Raw genomic sequence first — 27,182 nt, 5'->3', positions numbered from 1 at the left:
CTACAGAGATTGGCCTAAATTTGGTAGGATCGTTCAAATCACTGGTTTTCGGGAGCGCTGTGACAAGAGCGTGTTTCCAGGCGCTGGGCACCGTTCCCTCAATGAGACTGCTATTGATGACGTCAAGTAGGGGACAGCCGACACCACGAAAAGACTTCTGTAAGAGCTGCGTACTAAGTTCATCTAGCCCACAGGATGTCGTCGGGTTCATCGTAGACATAGCTGCAAGCAGCTCATCGCATGACACAGGACGCACCTTAAATGAGCAGATCATAACTCGGGGGAACCTGACTGGCGAAGCCATGTCTCGGTTCGGCACGCTGGCGGCAGTCGTAGGCCCTACCTTCACAAAGTAGCCAATCAAAGTATCAGGATGAATGTTAGGTGTGGCTGACGTACCCTGTTTACTGCCAGTGACCGATTTAACGCACCGCCACATGCCGGAGTGACCTGCCTCAGAAATCTGCTTCCTAATGTGATCGCGACAGTCCCGTCTAATAGCTGCCCGTGTCTGCTTATTGAGTGCCATGTACTCAGCACGCGAACAGCACGCTAGAGCGACGCGGCGACGAACTATCAACACACGCGTATCAGCTGAGACAGGTGGGGCGGATTGACAGCGCAGTTTAATGCGCCGGGCAGGCGCGACGGCATTCAAATGGGGTGTAAACACTCCTAGAAAAGAGTCCCACTTCTCAGACGTCGTCGCACTTCCATAGAAGAGAGACCAGTCGGCGTTTACAAGCAAATCATTGAAATAATCAAAATCAACTCGATTTAGGCAGCGGGATGTGATGACATTGGTTTGGCGTTTCCCTTTCGATGCTTTCAGCAATATTTGCGTGAAGTCATGCGGACTATAGTGACAGGCGGTGACACCACAGCGTTGGATGAGGTCCTTGTGATTTGTGATCGTAACATCTAACAGCGAGCCAGCAGGACGGTGCGTTGGACTGGAATCGTTACACATATGCAGATTGTAAGACCTTAACAGCTGCATAAATTTCTGATAGCCGGTGTCTGCGCTCGAGCCAATCAGGTTGATGTTTAAATCACCGGCGATCACTATTGGGCAGTCATGTGGGGACATTACATATTGTAACTGGTTCTCCAAATTATCGAGATCATCAGACACCTGCCGGGTTGTGTTAGTGGGATGTCGGTACAACGACCCGAAAATAATCTGCTTTGCTTTAGCGGGTCGAACAAGGGTCCAAATAATCTCAAGATTCGATGAACTAACGGCAGTATGAGGCGTTTTCAGAACAGTCACATCAAACGAGTCTCGCGCCAGAACTGCGACCCCTCCGTAACCCTTAGGCAGTCCGCTGTCTGCAGGCCGGTCGTGTCGGTACAGCCGGCACCCATCAATGTTCAGCAGCCGGACGGGGACAGACGGCCGCAACCACGTTTCACTGAGTGTGAGAATATCAAACTGATGTCTTCTGAAACTGATGAAAACTCTGCGCTTCTGGTTAGCTGACACACACATTGAGTGATGTGTGAATTCTGGATGAAGGTGTGTCTCGATGACGCTGGGTTTGTTAAGGTACTGTCAGTGCATGAACAGTCTGTCGAGCTTTGCTCCAAACCACCTCTTCCACCTCTGTCATCAATACTCGAGTACGAGGCATATGAAAGTGCATACGGGATCAACACCATGTTCAGGGTGTTTGTCAGATGGCATGTTGGGAAGAGCACCTGTAACACTACGGGTCCCTGCGGGTTGCCAGGCTTGAGTGCCTTCACGACCCCCACAAACTCCCCGGCTTGTACTCACCGGCATTGCGTTTGGGTTGGACGGCCCTGGAATGTTTGTTCGCAGCGATGATAAAATATCTGGGTTGCTTTAAGTTTCTGCGACAGAATCTTGGGAGATTCCTTAAGCTTGGACTGATCGTCTGAAAAGATCTGTGCTCTCTGGCGGCATTCCACGCTATTAAGTATCACAAATCGTTGGGATTCATCCCCTGCATGGGACGATCTCGGTGTCAGCCAGCTCTGCCTGCTGAGTCGGTGAATTGGTTCCTGTTCTGTGCACTCTGTGCCGGGAAAAATTAATAACATCGAGACAAGCACCTATCTTGTCTAGAGTTTTAATTTGGCTTGTATACTGGAAATAAAGATCGTGCTCAACTTTATTTTCTTGTGACGGGGATGTTGGTGTAAATGAAACGTTCAATATCTCTTATATATTGGTTGTCCGAGAGACGGTTTTTTAGAAACTAACATATCCGCCTTTGGGTGCAGGGATCACGACCTATTTTTCAGAGCGGTTGCATGATGTCGTTTGCATTTTACTCTTATTATGTGCTCATGTTGCGGCAAATGCTCCACAAAGTACGATCATTCCTACAGCGAGCTTCCTTCATAATGGCTACGGTATAAGAGCGCTACTGCTTACCTAGCAGCCGTTTTTGGACATTATTGCTTGCTGCATATTTTCTCTCATTTGATTTTGTGCCAAATTCCGTGTAAATTCTGGAGCAAAACTCCGACGCTACACTGCTTTGTTGTTTATATGAACATGAGTGATATGAGTTGATATGAATGTGAGCCAGGAATACTACAGAATTTCGCGCATTTCGGAGCTAACCTTTCTAAGATCATATGATATACATATACAACTAATGCATACCGCCTGGGACCGGTAACCCGTATAAATATGACCGCCCAAGAGCTGCACTCCCCGGCTTCTATCAAAGGTCGTTGGTAGCGCGCTACTTCCACGACGTCGGCATTTTCCCCATTAGACCGGAAGTCCCACGTGTTCAATGGGTGACATCCTGAAAGCTGCGGTGTCTATTGAGACAGCCAGTCATGGAATAGGCGTCTTGGGCACTTTGTACTGCTGGAATGGAAAAAAACACTTGTAATTCGAACTAATGCGCCTCTATCTAGCACCAAGGAAACAAACTTGGTCCAGATGACATTAATCGCGCCATTAAATGGTGTTGTATGCGTATATTATGGTCAGCACATTATTAAGCAGATAACAGCTTTGAAGGCACCAAAATCCTCGCAGAATTAGCTCACAATTCAGTTCAGTTTGGTATGGTTGTATGGCAGATCGGCTTTCTGGATTTCGATCACTCCGCCAACTGCCGCAGGTTGGGGCAACAGGCTGGTGGCACCGCAGCTGTTGTAACAGTTTTAAGTGTCACCTTGCATAAGACGTACCGTTGATTTGTCATGTTGGTTAAAACGAGGGCTAATTAGGCTCTGGTGTTTGACCAGGCCATCCATAGCGTACAAGCACGCTGGACAGTCGCGGTCCGGTGATCAGGCATCGCTTTATGCAGGAATCCCAAAGTCGGCAATCGAGCACGCTGCAGCGGGCTACACCCAGGCTGGCAGAGCAGGGTCAGCCGGCCACACCCAGAGCAGGGCCAGCCGGGCCACACCCAGGCAGACAGAGCAGGGTCAGCCGGGCCACACCCAGGCGGACAGAGCAGGGTCAGTCAGGCCACACTCAGAGCAGGGTCAGCCAGGCCACACCCAGAGCAGGGTCAGGCGGACCACACCCAGGCGGACAGAGCAGGGTCAGCCGGGCCACACCCAGGCGGACAGAGCAGGGTCAGCCGGGCCACACCCAGAGCAGGGTCAGCCGAGCCACACCCAGAGCAGGGTCAGCCGGGCCACACCCAGATCAGGGTCAGCCGGGCCACACCCAGAGCAGGGTCAGCCGGGCCACACCCCACCCGGGTGATCTAGTACGCTACTGCAGAGACCGCTCTCTGTCCCGGCAGCAAAGCATCGGCCGCCGCCGCCGCCCTGGACGACATATTGCGTTGCAGAGTTTATCTCGCGGTTTCAGGTGTCCACCAGACTGCGTGATGGCCAGATCACGGGGACGTCTCGCAGCTGACATGGCCCGGAGTCCCGCATCAAGGCATGGACGGCTAGGCGCAGGGGATATCACCGGTCGTAAAGGGCGAAGCGCCGGATTGGAATTGGCCGCAGTGACTTTGAGGACGAGTCTGCTTTTCGGGATTACGGAGCCAACTCAGGTAATTCATCCGTTTTAGACGCGCGGCAGTCTCTGACGGCTTTCACCGGAGCGAGTATGGTGAGCGTCTGGGAGGTTTCACCGGCGTTTGATGTTGGCCATGCTTCAGCGTGCAACATGAGTTAGGGACTCGACGGGCTAGATAAGAACTTGTAACACCCGAACCACCAGAGTGAAGCAGACGTGGGAAATATTCAGAGCATCACGGTATGCAAGAGGTGCTCCGCCTACACTGCACAGCATGTGTTGTGCTATTTAATGTTGAAGGAGACGAAACCGAACCAAATAGAAGCTCGGCCATATTTTTTCGGGCTAGGAATAACAAAGCCATGCATGAACACAGAGATGGATGATACCATCTCTGATCCGCGCCAACTGTGAACGAGCCCTCAGACCGGCTTAGCCAGGCTTCATATGAGCGTGGATGCCATCGATCCAAGGGATCCCACCCCAAGAGTGCTCTAGATGGACCCACGGCTGCCGGTAGACATCGATTGTGAGCCACACAGGCTGTCACTGTAACCTACCACTTAAGGTGCACATTGGACACTCGACATCAGCGGACCTTAACTGGCTGTGGATTCCAAAGACCTTTGATATGCTCAGAGACAACCCCGGACGATATAGGATGGCAACTGTCACACATGGTGCGATGCTATCACCGCACTGAACGCTAATGTTGGCAGTGATGAAGTATTTTAGGGCAATGTAACCAAGGTTGTCATGCATGTGTTACTATAATGCATTCGAGAAGCATGTGCTAAATATACGGACCGCTTTTCGTACGTCGGAGAGCTCCCATGCCAATCCCAGTACAGCTGGGCTGCGATCGTTATATGGACAAATTTGAAGCAGGTGGACGGGCGGGTTAGTAACAAACATGCGGTGTTCTTTCAGCGAAAGTGATTCCTTCCTTGTGCTTGTGCTTGCTCACTCGTGGGGCGTCATGAAATGCTGTTGGGGCAACTTAATATGGCCGGCAGACCAGCGCAGTACCAGAGCATACCTCGGCTGGGATGACGGGGCTTTCGAATGGTGATTACTGATGTTTGTAGCCGGCTGATACGTCAAGCAGCATGCATTTCTACCCGTTTGGCTAGGTCCCGATAGAGACAGTTTCGGAAATAATGCACATGTAAAAATTACCTATCGCTGGCAGATGAATCGCACAATATGGAACATAATTTCGAGGTGCGCTTGAAGGATTTTTTTAAAGCGGTGTACTCCCAAAACCAGCATCCAAAACATTTTTTTCTGGGGTACTGGTGCACTCGACGACGCAACTTGCTCTGGGAAAAAAGAGTACATTCTTGATCGGCCAACAGTACAGCCACCCTACTCGACGGACTGAGGTGAAAATGACATCATAAGCTGACTTATTTTGTTGGCCCGATCCTGACATAATTTTCTTTCGTACCAGGCAAACCTCCCTTGGCGCACCAGGATGGCACTTCTCTGCGAGGTATTTCGCGAGTTGTTCGTTCCAGACACTGGGGTAGTGAGTGGCGCTGCCTGCATAATGTATTAGCCATCTTCTGGACGGTCTCCTGCAAAAGGTCGGAACATAACATCGATATAAACCCATGTATATTCACATGCACTGATCTAGATAATCAATTAACTATCGACGTTTATGCGTCCGACCGCCTCCAATTACACGCTGGTCCGTATTTAGTAAAAAACTGAAACTCCAGCATATAACTGTAAATGTAGTCCACTTTTACCATCAAACTTAACTTCTCGGCTATGTTACGTTCTACCTGTTTCGTATCGCCATGATATTTGTTGTTGTGCATACCGCCACACGTTATCATAGCATCTTTTGGCTTGATTTTAGACACGTAAGCTCATCATAAGGATCAAGACGGAACAAGTACATTTGGAAAGCATTTATCCGGAAGGGAAGCACAGAAGAGGATCAATGTCAACATCAATGCCAATGTGATTACCAACTACCAGTCATTGATGAACTTAAATGCGGCCATCTGCAACTTAAGGTTCTGTCTGCGGTCAAGCAGCATCACCGTTTGTTGCATGGATTTCTTCTATGCCCACATTTCAGTTTCCTTCAACATACACCACATCATGGCACCATAGTGAGGCTCAGCGTATGTTACATTGGCTACGACAATAGTACGTGAAGTCGGGAGGCCATTTTTAAATTGTAAGAAATTATTACATCGTTGAATATACATTCAAACCAGTCATGTCTGTTTGCCAGTGGCCACAGGCCACCTACACATGCGTACAGTACATGTTGGCTAAGATGACAGTTCCTAGCGCCGCAACATAATGGTAGGTCATGAGCCCGAGCAGAAAACAACTGTGCACAACGTTCCGCCTGGCCTGCGCAGATGCTAGTCCGGGGCTTGGGATGCTAAAAAGCCCATCTAGCACAGTACACACGTGGCAGGCCTACCATTACATGCCTTGCACAAGAGCAATCTCGGTCTTGATCGACGTCTTACAAACAGCAGCAGCGTCCAACCGCTCCAGCGTGCCTGTCGATCGAGGGGTCGATCCGCCGAATAAACAACGCTGCCAGCGCAGTCAAATGCCGCTTGCCGCTGGCCTCTCCGAAATCTGGGCGTGAGACACTGCTGTGAGGGGGTTGCGCCTTAGTGTGGTCGGTGTGAGTGTGCGGGTCTCCGTTTTGCAAGTGCGTAGTCAAGGGCATTTCGTTGATGTGGTGTTACCGATCTACGCGCTCTTATCAGACAGTACCTTTTTCCGCAGTGCAGTTATGGTGGTGTGCGACCTTTGTTCGTCTGAGCAAATCTGGGTCACTTGACAGGTTAATCTTTACCACGTCCGTCCCAATCAGAGAAACGTTAATGGGCCCTTGTAGCACATGTGAATTTCATCTTGGCTGATGGTTCGCTGGTTTGCTAGTTGGAGTCTGTGATGCTCTTTCCTCTGTTCAGCATCTGGGTAAAGTGTTATTGTTGAGAATTTGGTAGATGTTCAGCCGTTCAGCTGGTTTGTGAGTGTGATATATTTCGAGACGCTAATCTTGATTTCTTTATCAAAGGCTGACATGGGGTCGCAATTACGAACCGGCCTTTGTTAAGTTCGTCTGAAAACTTAAGTGCTCTGGAGTTAACTAGACTGCAGGGCTTCTAGTGCTCTGTAGTCTGGAGTGTTCGATATCGCATAAACGCTCGGTGGTTGTGTGTCATGGTGCCGTCTCTTATAAACTCGGACATTCGCTGACACCATTTAGACATTTGCACGCACCAGTATACTTTTAGAATATGGTAGCCTGGTATGAAAAGTTTGAAACTTCGATTCTGACGTCAAGAAATCAACGGCATCTTTTACAACTCTACGTCGTTTATGCCCTGGAGTCTCGACTTCAGCCACGTTTGTTAGGATAGTTCATATCATAGTGTTTACCAAAATGTCATCAATGTACAGGCAGCAAATGAACGATTCGGTATTTTTGCGCTCAGAAGCTTCCTCGTTGACCACTGACAGCATTCCAAATGGGATCCCACAGCGAGTCCATCACTGGTAGAAAAGCTTGCCCAGAAGGCAGTGAAGCTGAGCTTTGGTTATGCATTTTAAGGATAGAAAACATAACGCATTCATAACGCGTTCAAACGCCGGTATTGCGTCATGATTGAGGCATGCTTCATTGCTTTATGACAAGCATACTGGATGGGGATGGAGGCTGCCTTTCCACTGGTGCCTCTGTGAACAAGCTGTTCACATTCAGGAACGCTTGCATTCCCGGCAAGGGGTCTCTCTCTCTCTCTCTCCTCTCTCTCTCTCTCTCTCTCTCTCTCTCTCTCTCTCTCTCTCTCCTCTCTCTCTCTTCCTCTCTCTCTCTCTCTCTATCTCTCTCTCTCTCTCTCTCTCTCTCTCTCTCTCTCTCTCTCTCTCTCTCTCTCTCTCTCTCTCTCTCTCTCTCTCTCTCTCTCTCTCTCTCTCTCTCTCTCTCTCTCTCTCTCTCTCTCTCTCTCTCTCTCTCTCTCTCTCTCTCTCTCTCTCTCTCTCTCTCTCTCCTCTCTCTCTCTCTCTCTCTCTCTCTCTCTCTCTCTCTCTCTCTCCATACGTATATCTGTAACGATATGCGCATTCGCATATATATATATATATATATATATATATATATATATATATACATATATATATATATATATACCGATATAACATGCCATGGCAATGCCTTCGGGCATATAAATTCAGCAGTACGGCCCTTTACGTGGGTAATATAACTTCGTCATAAAATAGCGTAATGATAATGCGTAATATTGTCCAGAAGACACATCATACGGCGGAGAACACGGTAGCACACGATCAAGCGACCGCAAAGGCAGGCCATTGCTGGCAACGGGACGTCAGAAAAATAGCGAGGCCTTCCGTCGGCACCGGTCATTGCTACAATTCGGGTCTGAGTTGTGTTTCGCCACATCGTTAGCTGAATTGCACGGGCTTCCGCATGGCCAAAATTCGCCAATCAGCAAACGCTAAATCTCCCGTCTACGGCGCACACAACAGACGCCGTTCTCGGACTGGAGGCGACCGGCGGCTGGGGTGAAGTCAGACGGGCGGACACGGTCGGAGTGACGTCAGACGCTCGCACACGGTCAGAGTGACGTCAGACGCTCTGATACGGCCGGAGTGACGTCAGACGCCCGGGCACGTCACAACTGTGGTGGTGTGGCGCCTCAGCCTCGCGCAGGCGGTCCGGATGTTCATTCAGCCGGGAAATGAGCTTGATATAAGCTGACCCGCCTCCGTCCGGCTCTCATCACTTCAGCAGGGAATTAATGAAAATTGCCCTTCAACTGTGCATGTCCTGCCCTTTTCCGTCCAAGCTAATCTCGAGCGAACCTCCATATCTGCCACCGCGCTGGTCTCCCTTTACGTAATTACTCCCGTATAGATAACCGTATTCGTGCAAGGCCGGCACACATCTCTGGCTTCACAGGATAGCGAATACCATTATCAAGCACATGAAAGGGGGATGGTAAAGGCTCACTTGTGCTGGTAATCTTTGCGAGCAACGCTCGCTGCCTCATTCAGCGCAGCAGCTCGGGAGAAAGAACATTTAATCACAACATACTGTGCCCATTTTAAGGGGATTGCACATTGGGCAAGGACATAAACAAAATACAAACGGACAGTTTCAGGACCAGGTTTATGAAATAAAACCTACGGCCATGTTTCAATCAAACGACTCCTGCTAGCGAAAAGCGAAGGCGTTGAATCCAAGCCGTAAATGCGTCACGTCTTTGCGTTGCAGATGAAGTGTTTCGTTGAATGGACGAAATAGCGTAAACAATATAAATAGACACTGAATGAACACTGAAGGGCCACATGCGATCGACACTGTATTCTTATGGTCTCATATGTATCGAATGGATATGGTAGACAGCTGAACTTTTCTAAGCTCCGAAGGCTACATACCCTACGAATGCCTTCAAGCCGGTGCTTGCAATGGCTGCTTCAGGGTGTTCGGTGCTCCGGGGTTGCAAAGGTTGTTAATGCATCTGTCAACAGTTAGCCATTGGATGTTACCCTCTTGGAACGACAACAATAGCAGGCATCCACCAATCAATGCTGCCGAGCTGTCGGGCCGGCACGAACAAGCAAACCAGTGTTAAATACGAAGTACAAAGAAAGACCATGTGCGCAGCTCGCTGTCGTCCCCTCGTTTTTCATGGAGCGGATCACATTCTTTTGCATGGGAATAAAGCAACGATGAAGGGGTTCTTTTGTTTGAAGAAATTGGTTTGTAATCTAATGGCAAGAGGTTGCTACAAATGCTTCCCTACCTCTCGCATGATATTCTTTAAATGAGCCGACTTGTGTACACAAAATGAATAATGCATAATTTCTGATGATGCACATATCGTCACATATAATCATGATATATAAAAAATGGTCAGTTGGCAAATACTTTGTCCTATTCGAGATTACGCAGCTGATTACAGTTGAAGCCATACCCGTAGGCCTATTACAGTTGATGGTGTGAGCCAAAACGATTATCGCACCATTAGAGCAGACTTTGGTTGATGTTTGAGAACCACGCTGGTGGCCAGCCTGCGGGGAGTCAACGTTTGAGAGCTACACTGATCGCCAGCCTGCCGGAAATCGATGATTAAGAGCTACACTGATAGCCAACCTGCTGGGAGTCAATGTTTGAGAGCCACACTGATAGCCAACATACTGGGAGTCAATGTTTGAGAGCCACACTGACAGTCAATCTGTTGGGAAATCGAAGTTTGAGTCACGATGATCGCCACCTTGTTTCTTAGCGCAGCTGTGTTTTTAGTTGACAGGCCTCCACTCTGCTTTTGAGCGCAGTTGTGTGTTTAGTTGACTGGCCGTCACCCTGCTTCTGAGTGCAGCTGTGTGTTAAGTTGACTGGCCGTCACCCTGTTTCTGAGCGCAGCTATCATTTCAGACGACTGGCCTCCACCCTGTTTCTGAGCGCAGCTGTGCGTTTAGTTGACTGGCCGCCACCGTGTTTCTGGGCGCAGCTATCATTTCAGTCGACTGGCCGCCAGTCATCATGGACGCACTTGACCTGTTGGTTTCAGTGGACTTTGTTACTAAGCTGCCTGACCAAGGGATTGCTAATTGGCATTCATTTCTACGTATTGGTCACGCGACACCCGCCACGGGTTTCTAACGTGCAATCGCTTACGTCGCTGACCTCGCGATTCACCGCTACAGCTTTAGACTTGCGAAGTTTCAAAAACATAGCCAAAAATCGGATGTCTCCTTCAGACGATACGAATGTAACGTTTGCTTTGCCATCGGCTATTACAATCTTAAACATCACGCCGATTAAAAGGTCCGACTGCTGCGTGCCTTCAGGGTTTTAGTCACGACGGAAACCATCTTTTGAAAGTTAGAATCCATTATTGAGGCTGATGTGTCAATGATGCACTGTCACGCCATCTAGTCGCCAATTCATAATCAATCAGCATGCTCGTCATTTCTCGCCGCCGTCGCAAACTCTTTAACGCATACTTGAAGAGCCCGGGTTACTTAAGTATACGAATGCACGACAGAAGCCCTTTGAACATGGCGCGTTGAGAATTGATGGTCGGCGATCATCAGCCGGCCTAATCAGCTATTTATGGAGCGCTGATGGCTGTAATCAGAGGCGAGGAGGCCGAAGGAAGCTGCAACAGTATAATGACGCCAACGGCTGCGAAACTGCGCCTGATCCGCCGGGAGCGGTCAACACCGCGCAGTCGGTCGGGTCTATTCCGTTGTAAGTCCCTGGCACATGCAGATATGCTGTTCACTCGAGCGTATGTGTCCGGGGAACGGGAAATAGATGATCTTATGTTCCTCACACCTGATTCTTGACTGACTCGGTTCAGTAGCTCGCACTTCACCTTGACGGCTTTTACTCACGATGGTATATAATGCAGGCGCAGTTCTTTCCGCATGCACACGCATATTAGCATTGAATTGTAAAGAAAGTAGAGAAATATAATGGCCGACCTAGTAAACTTTCTGTTCAGAAGTTGCGAGATCTAGGTTAGGTTATCGACGCTCTCATGTAAATCGAATACGTCCCAGGCACTAGTCAACACACCAATACTTATTCGGTGCAGGTGTGTACTTTGACACATATTTCTCTATCTACCCCACCTGTCTATAAAACTGTTCTTGCATGCACTGATAGGCCGCATAACAAATGGTGATGAAGTACATTTAGGGCATGCACGCACCTCTTGTGAGCTCAAGCATATCCCATAAGTCCAATCCATATCCGACCACATCCATCCACCTAGCTGTCCTCATTCACGTTCCACCCAGAATGCCCCACGACATCCCGATCACGCGGGATAAACTGCATGCATCAGGCATCAGCGGGCTTCAGCGCCCCACCGAAGATGTGCTCCGCTGGCTGAGTTCCACCGCGCGACGGCACAGACCCAGGGGAGGTATCCCTGCACCAGGTAAGTCTCGGTACCGGAGGACTCCCAGATGCAAGCACAGATGGCGGTCTCCGACTGCCACTTTCCGCCCTCCTGTGTTCCATAGCCTGAAATGGTCGCTGCTGGCCGCGGGGGGTGGTGCAGACCAAGTTATATAGATCATGGCATCGTACCACCACGTCCAACACGATGCAAACGTCCTCTTTGATGCCACGCCGTCAACTAGACCCTGTGATCCCTTCACCGTCGTGTTCAAGCTCTTCGTCACTGGACCACCGTTTCCGCCAAACACCAGCTGGCGTCAGAGGCTAGAGCCTCGCCGAAGTTGCCTGGAGAATTCCGCGCTCCGTCCGCTGGCACAGTTCGCAACTTTCAATCCGATTCCGCAACAGGCAATCTCCGACGCCCGGGTCAAAATCGACACCCGAGGGTCCTTTGAGAACCGCCTGCAGCGCGAGTTGTCCCGCCGAGCCGTCCCAATGTCCGCGGTTTGACACTATCACGAAGCGTCAAAGCGCTTTGTTGTCTTAATGTACAGGTGATCGTGGAAGCAGGGTTTCGTAAAGAGTTTCTGATATGAAAAGCTATTTCGGCCCGCCTCAAAACGGTTATGTTTGTCTGGAATGGCAGTACTGCGGTGCAGAAATGAGGAACCGCAGAAGACGTTGAATTTATAACTAGGCATGATCCGTAGCATAAGGCCTCAACACCATGTGACTCTATGCCTGTTATAAATTGGAGATGCAGCCATAACTGAAATGTTGGCTTAGCAGATTGATGCCACGACTTCTGGCATCATGGCACGACTTCGTGGATTTCATTTTGCAGATCCAAGCCGGTTCGGTTCGGTAAGCTTAGAACGCAATCCCACCATCCATCTACTTCCTCGAAGCTCCTTTTTTAATCAAATCTGATCCAGTCCAGCTTACTCAAGTCATTGACGACATCAATCCTTATCAATTCGTTTCCACATTTTAGACGCTAATCATACCACAAAAGCTAATTTGTGATGCATTAAGTGGATTTGATTTTCCTCGTACAGTTATCTTGGTATGGTATGATGCTTAAATATACAATTTGGAGCCTTTCCATTGCACGTATTTCTGGAATCACAGCACCGACGCCACGCAGAGTTTGTTGCGTGGGGCCCGACACCGTCATCCGAACGTGAAGTTCGAGACCAACGGTACGCGGCAAGTTCCATTTGCCACAATACTTGGCACGATCCACCCCGCCCTCTGACGTCACCTGTCCTGAGCGCGACCGCCACCATCGGCCTCAGCCTATCCCAGTCAGAGGCCATCGGCCTCAGTCTATCCCAGCCAGAGGTCAGTCAGCCTCAGTCTATTCCAGCCAGAGGTCAGTCAGCTTCAGTCTATCCCAGTCAGAGGCCAGCCAGCCTCAGTCTCTCCCAGTCAGAGGCCAGTCAGCCTCAGTCTATCCCAGTCAGAGGCCAGTCAGCCTCAGTCTATCCCGGTCAGAGGCCAGTCAGCCTCAGTCTATCCCAGTCAGAGGCCAGTCAGCCTCAGTCTATCCCAGCCAGAGGTCAGTCAGCCTCAGTCTATCCCAGCCAGAGGCCAGTCAGCCTCAGTCTATCCCAGTCAGAGGCCAGTCAGCCTCAGTCTATCCCGGTCAGAGGTCAGTCAGCCTCAGTCTATCCCAGTCAGAGGCCATCGGCCTCACTTCATCCCAGTCAGAGGCCAGTCAGTCTCAGCCTATCCCAGTCAGAGGCCATCGGCCTTAGCCTATCCCAGTCAGAGGCCAGTCAGCCTCAGTCAACCCCAGTCAGAGGCCATCAGCCTCAGTCTATCCCAGCCAGAGGTCAGTCAGTCAGCGTCCGGCGCGTCTCGAACCCATCCCACCACAGGCGGGCGAAAAGAATGGCAGGTCAACTGAGACAATGGCCTATCGGAACTAACAATTGCTCCTTAAGGAGAAAGCCCGGTCGGTGACGGTGTAAGCATGCCATCACAAACGGTTCATTCATGCACCTGAAATGATAATTTGGCAGGCCTTTAAGTACCTTGCGTGATCACTGGAAACGTTGGGATATGACTAACATGCGTGTGACATACCAAAAAAAAAAACGTAAGAGGCAGGTATCACAAAACTTGCATCTTTCATCGCTTTGGAAATACGAAATGATTTTACATTGCCGCTGATCACAGGCGCCGTCCAATCAGCTGCCATCAATGGGTGAGTGTTAGCATAATCAAGCTGTGTTGTTGCCTGTCGGAAATGAGATTTTGCATTGATGCCAGACACAAACAAGTTCCATGACATTGCTTATCATATATCAGTTATTGTGACACGAATCTGCCAACTGCACTGCATCTGCACCACACCTAAGGGGAAATTTCGCTTCTGGCCAAAATAGCTAAATGATATAGGAGCAGTGTACCATGTGGGGCTCGACTTGCGTGCAAAATGTCTATATGCGAAATAAATATGCTACAGCAGCATATCATTAGTTGTGGAACGATATATTACGACTCGAAATGACTTGAAATGCATATCTTAGGCATAGCTCTGTTTAAAAGAAATACACGGGTGCAAGGTATGTAAGCCCACTGCTAGAATTACGGATGCTGCCAGATGCCCTTTTTCTTACTTGTCCACACTACAGGTAAAAATTACAACCAAGTTTTGAGTTAAGTCGCCCATCACACACCGACATATGGCGACATGCATTAAGTTCCAGTACTGCCTACCCTACATGTTGACAGTTGTGCCTCACACTGGTTTTATTTTGATGTGAACGTACTCTGATAAAGATATAATAACTAGTTGGCGGATATCGCAGCGTTTTAGTGACCAGACTTATAACAGCTGTTTGCAACGTCCGTGCGCTCAGGTTCTTTCGATGCAGGAATTTAGATTATTTCCATATTTCCGAATTATAGGACGTGGGGTATGTTGACAATGTTACTTCTTCTGTTCGGTATTTCCAGGACCAGCTCGTCATTATTTCAGCTGTATTTGTTTCCAATAAGATCAAGCCAGGTGAGATCGCGAATTCAAAAATCCGGTCACACCTTAGATCCGTGCTTTAGTGGGATTTCTGATCCTATCGAATCCGATCCGGAGATAAATCCAGAACCCACAAATCTATCCAATCTGTGAAATCAACTCAAGTGACATGGCAAAGGACAAGGCAACATGATCCTGACCAGAGTCCGGTCCGGTGCCGGCACTTCCGACGAAGCCAACTTTCCCAGACAGAGCGACAGTCATTGCTGGGACGGAGAAATTCACCTTTGGCTAAAAACCACACGTAGGTCTGCATTGAGACAGCTTATCGCATTCAGTGTCACACGCCGAAAGAAGGCGAAGTGGCAAGGTGTGTTACGTTAGTCCGCTAGTCTTGCTTCGGAGGAAAGGACATTAAAGAAAATACAGCGGCTACAGACGTTTATCCGCAGCCGGCATCCATACGTGCCATGTGATAGAGTACAGTACAAAGAAATCGACGGCAAGACCGCTTTATTGCCGCACCGGGATTCCCCTGGCTCAGCCGGTCGATCGCGCCGACAGTGTTGCCGCAGAGTGAGCGTCGCCAGCTTCACGGCCTCGACCACGAACAGGAAGCTGGACGCGTCGTGGCAGCAAAACGAGTGCAAACCTTTCCCTGCTCCGCGGCCTGGCACGACCTTCTGGTGTGACCTTTCATGTGAAATGTTTTCTCTGGTGTGACCTTTACGCCCGGGAAATCCGCGACCGTAAATCCCGAATTCCAAATATGATGGCCAAACCAGCACGTTTCCGCCCAATTGTGCGTAGGAAATCCCTCGCCACTGGGGAAGACCTGCGCGTTGAAACTTACCCAGTAGAAACCATGCAATATATATATATATATATATATATATATATATATATATATATATATATATATAAGTGTGAGTTGAGGGAAGTGGTTCGGCGAGACGGCCGCTTGTATTGCGCAGCCGCTTGTATCGCGCAGCCGCTTGTATCGCGCAGCCGCTTGTATCGCGCAGCCGCTTGTATCGCGCAGCCGCTTGTATCGCGCAAACGCTTGTATCGCGCAGACGCTTGTATCGCGCAAACGCTTGTATCGCGCAAACGCTTGTATCGCGCAGCCGCTTGTATCGCGCAGCTGCTTGTATCGCGCAGCCGTAGTGCATGCGCTTACGCAGCGAATACGCCAGAGGGCAAGAGATTATTGTCTCTCTGGCGCGTTTTGTTAGGTGGTGACTGCCAGTCAGGAAGATGCAAAGGTCGTAACCATGAACTGCAGATGATTTCAGGTGTAAAACCTACCTTGTGCACAATTTGTTTTGCCAACGATGCCAACTAAAATCCGGTTGACACTCTCCCCGTAGAGTCCTAATTGTGAATGTGGAGCGCGTCAATAAATGCTAGACACGATAAGCGTGCATGCAACACAAGTTTCGATCATGTCAGGAATCAAAGTGTAGCCATTTCATAGACAGATGGTCAAAATGTCCTACCGTGGTCCTTATTCTAAAGTTTTTGGGACTCTCAGGCCCTCAGAATGTGTGGTAGTCAGTGCTTCGCCATCGGCTTTGGACCGGCTCCGCTTCGTCAGCCACACGCGTGGACACGCGGATCCAGCGTCCTCCAAAACGACGTGCTCTCCCTGTGACCGGTCGCGAGAGACAGCCAGGCTGTTCCAGGTAGAAACATCTCACGCAGGCCGTAAACTCGCTCCTTATGAGACAGCATGGCGCATGCGCTAGAGCTGTACTTTCTAGAGACACTTACCACCCGCTTGAGGAGCACCGAGACGTTCCGTGCAAGTGTTGTCCTGTCTGCAGCGTCTTTAAGGGGAAAATAAAGAGGTGCTTCTGCCTGCAGCGTGTTTTAAGGGAAAATAAAACGACATTTTTTTAACCGCGGATGACGTTTACGCCGAGAGGTGTTCTTCATAGAGGTTCTTCATAGTTCTTCATAGAGGTTCTAACGGCAGTGACCGAATGTTTGCATATTTAAGCGCGAGGCCTCTAATCACGCAACCAAAGTTCCTCACGGGATGCTCTCCTCCTCAAACAGGCGCTCGGGGAAGAGGAAAGGGGGATAATATGACCCACAAAGATTTTTACAAAATATCTTTCATGCCAACTTGTATAAAGCTGTAGACAATTGGATAGCCGATCTGTTGGTAAACAAGATAGATCTACCTTGTGATGTTGATGACCTGTGGTAGGTCAAAGCCGTGCCCCTCAAATAACGCGATTCCTAGATAGGTATCAACCAATATGATGCGACAACCGAGCATTAGACAGAATCATGCGACTATAGCATGTTTTCATAGACAATAACACTATTGGAATCTGAATTATGACTTATTCCATTGACCTTGGGTCAGGTACGAAGGTCAGACAGAGGTCAAAACCCAAGCGCTTCACTGATGGAGAACTTACCTTACAAGTAGTTTTTGACGCTAATTTCGCATTTATGTGTCGCAAAGACGTCCACAGATTTCTTGTTTTGAATTTTTGACAGCCAGGGAAGGAGGGGGACCACCGTCCTATTATCACCTCGACCATTCTCAGGCTTTAAGGAGCATGCCGCCTGCGGGCCTGGGGTAGTGTTTGGCGCCGACAGCATACTCAAATGTCAAAAAATCCCAACTATTTTTTTCATAGAGAAGACAGTAGTATTAGCCTTATTCCTCGAAAAAAAAAACAGGAGAATAGGGATATAGTTCGGTTGATACTTCGGCAACATATCTTTCTTGAAACAATAGCAGAAGTGAATTACCGGAAGCCATTTTTTATTCCGGTGAATTCTGGTAATTCACTTCTGCTATTGTTTCCTGAAAGGCATGTTGCCGAAATATCAACCCAACTAGATCTCAATTATCCTGGTTTTTCCAAGGAATGATGCTTACACTACTGTCTTATCTCTGTGACTAATGTTCCTCGCCAATGCACTGAACAGCTTACGTAAAAATGTTCATATGCACCCTTTAAAGATCATACAAGAACAGTTACTTGATATATGAAAACCAGCGATATTTTATGACAGGTATTTAAGTTAAAGCTGATTGCGTGAGTAGATCTTTGAGCACTTTTGGCACCGACCTATGGTTTGACCCTGTTTGACTATTTTACCGAAAGGCCCTTATTAAGGGACCTGAAAATTTAACAAACGTGAGGTAACATAAAGTTCTACCTACACGGTGAACCTAGTGCCTCTACCTATCTTAGTTTAAATATTCTAGAGGGTTAAATTGACCCCCACCCGAGCGCGTCGATTTAAACCGGCCACCCGAGCGCGTGCTAACGAATGGCCAGGGTGCAGAATAACCAGACGGGATGCGGGAGAAGAAGGCATTTCCTTTACGCAACGGCAATATCTGCCTACAAACATGAATCATTTGGCTAGGGCATGACATGTGTGTGCGCGCATTTGTTAGCATGGGGCTCTGTATACACGTCCGACGCGCGCGCAAAGTGACTGTATGAACAGACCATGATCGGGGTCAGCAGTGAACATCCGCGAATGTTTTCGTGTAATCCCTTAGAATGAATTACGGGGATTAATCGGCTTGTTCATATGCACTGAAACTGGCGACAGGGATTGTAGTAACATGTTTAAGGAAATAGGCTTCAGGGCATACACTCATGAAACGTGTAAAAACGACAAATTGATGCTTATTTTACGTTGCTGGGTTGCTGCGTGGTTTGCAACATTTGCCAACCAAATGTGCAGTGAAATGGGAGTGTAGAGATATGTGGAGTGTCGGATAAGTTGTGGTGTCATATCAGGGAATTAGAAACCAGTTGAGCCATCGGTTGCTGATGTAATATTAAGTTTAAATGCAACGAGTGGAATGTTCGAACCGCAAAGGACACACGGTGGGTAAGAACGAGGTCGTAGGCCGAGGGGCTCATGAACTTTGAGCGCATTCTCAGCTGGAGCGGCCCCACCCTTCCCGGCCGCCATGCGTTCTAGAAGGCAGTATATTTACAGCTACTGTCCGCAAGTTCATGCAGTTCTTAGTAACAAAGCGTGGAGTTATTTAACAGCTGTGCTGCATGCATTAATACAAAATTGCAAGACATCCGTGTCATCAGACGTTTCTTTTACGGCACTGCAATTCGGTACAATGCCAACTGCCGATCTATTTTGCATGGGAAAAATAAAGGTCTCAACTTTCAGCAACACAGAAACGCTGATCGACGACGAGTCTAGATCCCGACAACTCCGCTGCGGTGACACAAAGCTACGCAATTAAGCCGAGAAGAAGAAGAACCTTCGCATTGGCAAACTTCGTGTCGATATGTGGAGCAGGTCATAGCGCTGTCGTATAAAAAGACGAGGATCCACGCGTATTTAACTACATTTTGTGTGTGTGTGTGCAGCTGCTGAGCCTATATGGCGTTACCTGCCTCTCACCCGAGCAGAAAGGGCGGGCACCGCGGTGAGTCTCGTACCTCTGGCTTCCCAGATTTGCAGTGGTTAACGCAGACGCGTTAACCACTACACTACCGGTGCCCCAACTACACATTTTTAAGCAGAGACTTGATATCCACAAACAAACGGGGTGAATACGTGGGACCAACAGCACAGTGTGTGCGAATGCAACGCCCACAACAGGCCAGTGGATTCCAAACCGTCCGGCCCATGGGCACATAAACAATCGACCGCAAAGCGACAGTCAGTGTGTCCGGGATTTACCCGAAACTCTGGAGCTTCTTTTGCGATGTTGTGGTCACGATGGCTAAAGCCAGCTGCATTTACAAGTTTCCGTCGACTGGAATTGGTAAGCCCTGGCAGACTCATGAGCAAGCGATATCATTTGTGGATGATTTTCAGCAATGTCACTTGTGAATTATTACTGGAAAACTGCGTCACCGGATCTCCGCCTGTTCACTATCATGGAAAGTACACTTTTCAACGCACAGATCAAAACCCGATGATGTGAGTCACTAAGGATACCTGCTGCACTGGTGCAGCTGGTTGCTCACGTAGTGTGCACAGTGAGAACTCACCATTGTTATATGTGCTACAGCGGCGCTTTCCCCAAGCCCCACAAGGCGTCTCACTGGTAAACTAAAATCGCTTGGTTGATGGTCAAATGACACGCTATTTAACACGTCAGATCAAAAGAACCAGTAAGAAAAAAAATCCGCGTCATCTGTAGAGGAACTGGTGCCGTCACTTGTGTGGGTAAGATACTAGATACTGTAATGCTAGAAAAAAGGTACTGAAGAAACACTTTTTAGGTCGCGCATTGTACGTTACATGTTTGTCTCAAACGGAGTAGCATGAATAATACTGCGATCGAAGCATAACTGCCCGAGCAAACATTACTGGCGACGCACACGGTATCTGTACGTACGCGCAACGCAGCTCAACAGCCACTGACGGGGTCATACTGAGATGCGGCTCGGCGGGGCGGGTCCAGCGGCCGGCTCTCGCTGCAGACAGGGTCCCAGGCAAAGGTCAACTCCACGCCGCGGGCCGCCGGGCGCGGAGAACGAAGTCGTGGCCTCGACCACGCTCTAGTTGGGACGAGCTTTTCACAAGCTGCCGGCTATGGCATGCAGGAACGGTGGAGACAGGATGGCAACGTGGAGTGAGCGAGCGGGTTTGCACAAAAACTAATCGCGTGCTGTGAACAGGCACGCGTGCTTGCTGATGATAAATGACCACGTTAGGTTGACATGCATTGCTGGCATAATGATGTGGGTTCAACATTTGACATCAGGTATGAGCGGTGGTGCCCAGCTGTGCAGCACTGTACCTCAGACACCGGTGCTTAAGGCTCGTGCAGAAGTAACCGAGGTTTGCGGTAAAACCCACCGCTCCACGCGTTTGGCCCAGCCGGAATCCTAAGTAATTTAATCTAACGTGTAGTTGATAGCTTTCATAAGCCCGTGTCCGACAACTATTGCAATTCATCAAAAGGCTTATCGCCTTTCAGAAACCGGAACTAAGAAAGTCTGACACAGCGACGGTCTCCCGCATAAAGAAAGGCTGAATCAGAGGCGATACACGGCAGTGTGGTTTCAAATGAAGTTCAAAATTCCACAGCGCTGTGGTTTGGTCCTACTGCACTTCATTTTCAAACTTCAAGAAGAGGCGTCGATGTACGACCGACAAATAGACTGATCCATCATTGCCGACGTCACGGCGGTGTTCCTTTATAGTAACGATTGGTACCACAACGTAGTAATTAGTCGGCAACTGTCCTTAAGCTAACCCAACCGGCTGTATGCATGACCACGGGTACAGCACATAAAAAGACCACCAAGTGTAAATCGTGATGCACACCGGAGCCTGGCACAATTGCGAGCTATTTGTCGGAAACTAGCGTGCGACGGCAATTATTCCCAGTAGCTGCTGGAATTTCATTTGTTGAAGCACCAGCCGCAATGTGAAAATTCACGATCCACTATACGCCAAAAGGTAATTAGACTTTTGCTGGAATGCGTACCTTCCCAAATGCCCCAATTATATTGAATGTTTGGAGCATACAGGTGTAATTAACATCACATAGGGTTCGAATCAAATACCTCCAGCCACGTAGCAACTGGCTCAAGGAAGAAATGTCCAACAAGAGTATCAGGCTGGCGCAACTGCTCCATTCGGTAAAATGAAGAAAACTGCACTATGTTTAGAGCGCTCCAAAGCTTAATTTTTGGGACGCTTTTTAGGTTCGGGTTTCAAAGCGAACAACGTTTCAGATTTTCCCCATCATCTCGTTTTCATCCGTGCTGTACGCTTTCTACACTAAGGTAGAAGCAGCCCCGGCCCGTCCCTCCTGCCGTGGTGCAGCTCCGGGCCGCCTCCCTGCCGTGGTACAGCTCCGGGCCGCCTCCCTGCCGTGGTGCGGACGCGGGCCGTCTCTCCTGCCGTGTTGCAGCCCCGGGCTATCTCCCTGCCGTGGTACAGCCCCTGAATGACTCCCTACCGTGATGCAGTCCCAGGCTGTCTCCCTGCCGTGGTACAGCCCCTGAATGACTCCCTGCCGTGGTGCAGCCCGGGCTATCTCCCTGCCGTGGTACAGTCCCTGAATGACTCCCTGCCGTGGTGCAGTCCCGGGCCGTCCCCCTGCCGTGGTACAGTCCCGGGCCGTCTCCCCGCCATGGTACAGCCTCGGGCCGTCTCCCTGCCGTGGTGCAGTCACGGGCCGTCTCTCCGCCGTGGTGCAGCCTCGGGCCGTCTCCCTGCCGTGGTGCAGTCCCGGGCCGTCTCCCCGCCGTGGTGCAGCCCCGGGCCGTCTCCCTGCCTTGGTGCAGTCACGGGCCGTCTCTCCGCCGTGGTGCAGCCTCGGGCCGTCTCCCTGCCGTGGTGCAGTCCCGGGCCGTCTCCCCGCCATGGTACAGCCTCGGTCTCCCCTCCCTCAGCCCAAAGCCCCGACAGACAGCCCGCAGCGCCGGCCCGAAGCTGCACAGCGGCGGTCGTCCCCTGCAGAGAGCCGGCTGTGATTCGGCGGCGGCGGCGGCGGCGGGAGGTGGCCGGCGGGCACGCGACAGTCGAGGACCCCGGCCGGTATAAATAGCCGGACCGGTGCCGCCGCGCGCCGTCCCCGCTGGCCGCACCGCCGCCGGGCAAACAGGAGTCGGGTGTGGCCGGCGGCGGCGGCCGGCCAGAGCCCGGTGCCATCCGGTCGCCGATGGATCACGCTCATATTTCGGCCTTTTTGCTGCCAAGTGGCGGCCCACAGGTCACCAGCTGGCAACAGTTCCGCAGTGGCCGTCGTAAAAATAACAGAAACAAAGGGCCAAGTGGTGCCATGGAGATGCCGTACCGTCGTACAGGTGGCCAGCGCGCGGCGGCCTCAGAAATGTGATGTGAGCATGGACCAGCGCCAGTGCGGGTGGCCACTGAGCGGAGGCTGCACAGGTGGTCCGGGCAGGAGCCGCAAACATAGCCAACAGAACGGTGCTCTGGTGAAAGACGATCAGCATGGCCCTCGGTGACCGCCGGACACACGCGAGCGCCGGCCAGGGCCCACCCCGATGGGAATCGGACAGCGCGCGCACAGGCAGGAGCGGCCGGTGCTCTTACAGGTGGGGCCAGGCGGTGGCCGCCGCACCAGGTCGGTGCACAGCGGCAGCACCAGAAGCAGACCAGCGCCGGTCGGCAGACACTCACCTGTCTTCACCAGCTTGAAGCTGACTCCGCTGAAGGTCTTCAGCAGGGGGCTCAGCGTGGGTGCGCTGAGGTCGCGCAGGCTGGAGCTCTCGCTGGCCATCGCTGGCTCGGATCGACTCGGAGGGTCACTGCAAACACAGCCACAACTTTCGATGCTGGCGTGCGGCCCCTCCACCTACACCACGCAAGCGGTGCTCGAAGATTGGGACGCCGGGGCACGCCGCCTGAATAGTGCCAGGGTAGACACGATCGCCGCGCGGTGGCGGCGAAGACAGGGTCGCTGTGGCTCCAGCCTGCTCCCTGCTGCTGCGGCTGGCTCCCGCGGATCCCGCCCGGCTCCCTGCGGCTCCTGCCGGCCCTCAGCGCCGGACCAGAGCGCGGCGGTCGTCCGCACGCCCTCGAGACCTCTGCCGGCCGCGGCTGACACTCACCAGGCGGCGGCGGCGGCGGCGGCGGGCACGGGCGGCGGCGGCGGGGCGGGCACTTCGAGCAAAGCCTCCGCTGGGAAGATCACGTACATCGCCTGGGCCGGCTGGCCATGGCGGGCGCGTCGACTCGCCGGTCCGCGGGCGAACTGGCACCGCCGGCGGCCCGGCCGCGCGCTCAATCGCCACCACCTGGCCGGCTGCGGCGCGCGTCGGCCCCCGCCGGCGCCGACGGAGGCGGCCCGGCCCGGCCCGGCAGGTCCAGCGGCGCCGCCGGCCGACGGCCCGGCTGAGGCGCCGCCCTGCCAAGTGGGCAGACCGGCCGACGCCGAAATTAGCCCGCCTTTACTGGAATTGATGACCGCTGCTGTGTTGACACGGACCAGTGTTACGTGTCGTTTAGGCAGCGTGGGAATCGACGGTGTCATATTTGGCCGCAGGTAATCGCTGACACTGCTGACCTTACTCAAGGCACTGCTGATGACACGTGGACAGCTGTAACCTCTGGCTTAGGCTATGCTCCATAACTGATGTCATTACGTCATATGGTGATCCAAAGCCGCTTGGGGTAATAGTCGAAACCAGTTACTGCCGCCGCCAGTTGCTGTTGTCGAGAAGCATATCATATCGAGGTAGAATCTGAAGCCTTATCTTATAACCGGGGATCGTTGCAGCGGTGCAATAAACTGCTGTTTATTTGTAATCTTTTAGAAACGAGTGCGCCATATGTTGCCTGGGTGTATGAATGCGTCAACTGCTTGGAGGCATTCGCGAAAGCAGCTAAATGTGGCCATTCTCGTTTTCAAATCAATTCAAAACACGCAGTCACCACAAAAATATATAACGGGCCATGATGTGCACAAGAAATATGGGCGTTTGGCGTAAATACGACGGGGATGACGGCATTTCACGCCGCGTCAGCAAATAGCATAATTATAGAATTGTCATCTGTTTTCCTTGACTGGCACGTCGAAGTTCACGCCCTTTGCAGAATCCCATGGGTGATTCAGACGCCCTGTTTTAAGTCTCCCAGCTTACGCCATTTCGCTAACGCAAACGAGTACGCTGGACGATTTCACAAAACGCCTGCATAACCCTCCTTGGGTATTTCCGAAGCACCCGACATTAAAGCATCGTGTCAGTTGCATAAGGCTGTGAATGCGATGCCTTCATTGGTCTGCCTGAAATCACTATTGTCCCAAAGAAGTTGGGGGTCAACACAAGTAAGCTGGGATTCAAGCTAGGCGTGTAACAAATAGCTCCGAAGGTTCGAAAGCACAGCATTTAAAACACCGATGTTTTCGTGACATCAAAGTCAGACTTGCAGCTGTCACGTCAAATGTTGTGCACACGTTTACAAAAGGCTTGCGACTGGACGCATTTGAACTCTTTCTTTTTGCTGAGAATCAAAACATCCTGTCATTTCATCTTTTCGTCTATTGGCTAGCCTGGTTGACTTCATACGCAATTATCAGGAAAAAAACCAGGGCGGAGAGAAATTCGGCTACCTCACCAAACGAAACTGAGCTTTTCCGCCGATTGCGCAGGACCTCCAGTGCGGCGCGAAACTTTTCGGAACGTATGCGGACATCCGACACTTCTTGCCGCCAGGAACACGAAGCGCAACGACGCCAATCTTGTGGCTCACATGAGGCTCACACGCGCTGATGGTACGGCGAAGAGTATTGGGATCTTCCTCCCCATGGGGTGATTCGCGGTAAAGCGGTGAGCGCATGGCTTCAGCGTTACGGGGCTTGCAGCACGCCGTACGGTACTGGTTTGAGCCTGGACGGCAAATACATCCGATGGGGCACTGACCCTGAAACAGGGAGCGTTCCCGGTAGGCCTGTGATGAGCACGTAACTTTGATGCTTCCGCCCGGCTTTGCAATACTACTCTGATGTAGTATGGCACGTGATACTGACGAGTAATACTACTCATATGTGGAAGTGCACGCTATGCCGTGCCCAACTAAAGCACATTGTTGCAGAAATTGGCAATCATGGCGCGGATGTGTGGAGAGTGCGGGGCTTGCCGCCCATCTTTGGTGCTGCCATTAGCACCGGGTTCTGGCGGTGTGCTCCCGCCCACTTCCTGCTCTGGCTGTTATCTCCTCGGTCTACCTCACCAGTCCCTCCCACATATGACCAACGTAGTCGGTGCGCCCCAAAGCCCAAATCATCATCATCATCATCAGTCCCTCACAGCCCTTCACGCTCCTTCAGAGTGTCATGCTCCTCCAAACGCATCTCGCTCTCTGCGGAGGACCGCTGGCTTGCGTCGTGGCCTCTCTCTGGACCCTGTTCCAATTCGGGCCCATCTCCACGCGTCAGCACTGTCAATTCGGACGCGTCTCCACACGTCAGTACTGCAACTTTGGACGCGTCTCCACGCGTCAGTACCGTCACTTCGGAAGCGTCTCCACGCGTCAACACCGTCAATTCGGACGCGTCTCCACACGTCAGTACTGCAACTTTGGACGCGTCTCCACGCGTCAGTACCGTCACTTCGGAAGCGTCTCCACGCGTCAACACCGTCAATTCGGACGCGTCTCCATGCGTCAGTACCGTCACTTCGGACGCGTCTCCACGCGTCAGTACCGTCACTTCGGACGCGTTTCAACGCGTCAGTACCGTCAATTCGGACGCGTCTCCACGCGTCAGTACCGTCAATTCGGACGCGTCTCCACGCGTCAGTACCGTCAATTCGGACGCGTCTCCACGCGTCAGTACCGTCAATTCGGACGCGTCTCCTCGCGCCAGCACCGTCACTTCGGACGCGTCTCCACGCGTCAGTACCGTCAGCAGGGGCGTCATAGCGCCGGATCGCAGCCTGTAGTTTCCTGGCGGCGTTATTTGTGCAGTATGCGGTCGGATGGCGCCGTCTCACGAAGACCTACCCGGGACTCGCAGCCAGAGAGAACACCGTATGGTAATCGACCTGTCACACAACGTAGGCTTCGGCTCTGCCGACACTGAAACGTCCGAGAACTGCCTTAGTCTTATTAATTTTAGGTGCAGGGTCGCACGCAGGAATTCTTTTAAGGGTTATACTTGTAATAACCCGTTGGAAAAATCGAAGTGCGGCCAGATTCTTCACAGGAGTGCTGAGACCTTGCACGGCGATGTGGCATTTAACCCAGAAGTGGGGCCGATCCGAGATGACTCATTCAACACAGCGTCGCTGGTTATTCAGTGGAGGGATTCATGGCACTCCCGCCTGCTAGAATATTGCCAGCAGTTCTCGGCAAGCTTTCAGCGTGCGTTTTATCTGAGTGAGAGCAGGAACCAGGATTTCGTTTCATGGCTTTGGTATTTCACGAGTCATTTTATCCTCCATCGTTGGTGCTTTCAATACTAACGTGATCGACTTGACCTCTGACGTTTAGGTCTCTGAAAGTGATAGGGCACACCGACAATCTCCTTCCCTCGACTGCAGAGTCAGTGCTACAGAAGAAGCAGCGATTCACAAAACCCCGCAGCGGCTCGTGATGGTGCATGCGTGTCTGGTGAAGTTACGAATCATCTTTTCTCCGTCCCTTAACCCAGTGCTTTAATAAAACCCCATAAGCTTGTCAAGAGTCCTTTAAAATGAACATGAGCTAATTGTGTTTTGGTGGTCACTTTTTTGTTTCTTGCTTCGCTCTCTGTCGTTTTCGTTTTCGTTTCTTTGTCGCGAACTACTCGTCCAATAGCTGAGTGATATCTTACGGCACCATGCAGGGATTTATTTATTGCAGTCTCGTGC

At 51.0% G+C, this 27,182-nt stretch overlaps 1 protein-coding gene across 1 annotated transcript in view; it reads right to left on the bottom strand.

Annotated features, from left to right (window-relative positions):
* The window catches only part of LOC119098948 (uncharacterized), a 157,636-nt gene extending 134,180 nt beyond the window's left edge, over nt 1–23,456 (bottom strand). Inside the window, exon 1 of the mRNA XM_037222003.1 lies at nt 23,011–23,456. Within this exon, the coding sequence (XP_037077898.1) occupies nt 23,011–23,110 (100 nt within the window). The 5' untranslated portion in view covers nt 23,111–23,456. The remainder of the gene's footprint in view (nt 1–23,010) is intronic.
* Between the last annotated feature and the right edge of the window lie 3,726 nt (nt 23,457–27,182).

This window comes from Pollicipes pollicipes, unplaced genomic scaffold (assembly GCF_011947565.3).
Source record: "Pollicipes pollicipes isolate AB1234 unplaced genomic scaffold, Ppol_2.1 Scaffold_4740;HRSCAF=5597_pilon_pilon_pilon, whole genome shotgun sequence".
NCBI lineage: Eukaryota > Metazoa > Arthropoda > Thecostraca > Pollicipedomorpha > Pollicipedidae > Pollicipes > Pollicipes pollicipes.
This window is presented reverse-complemented; position numbering and strand designations above follow the sequence as displayed.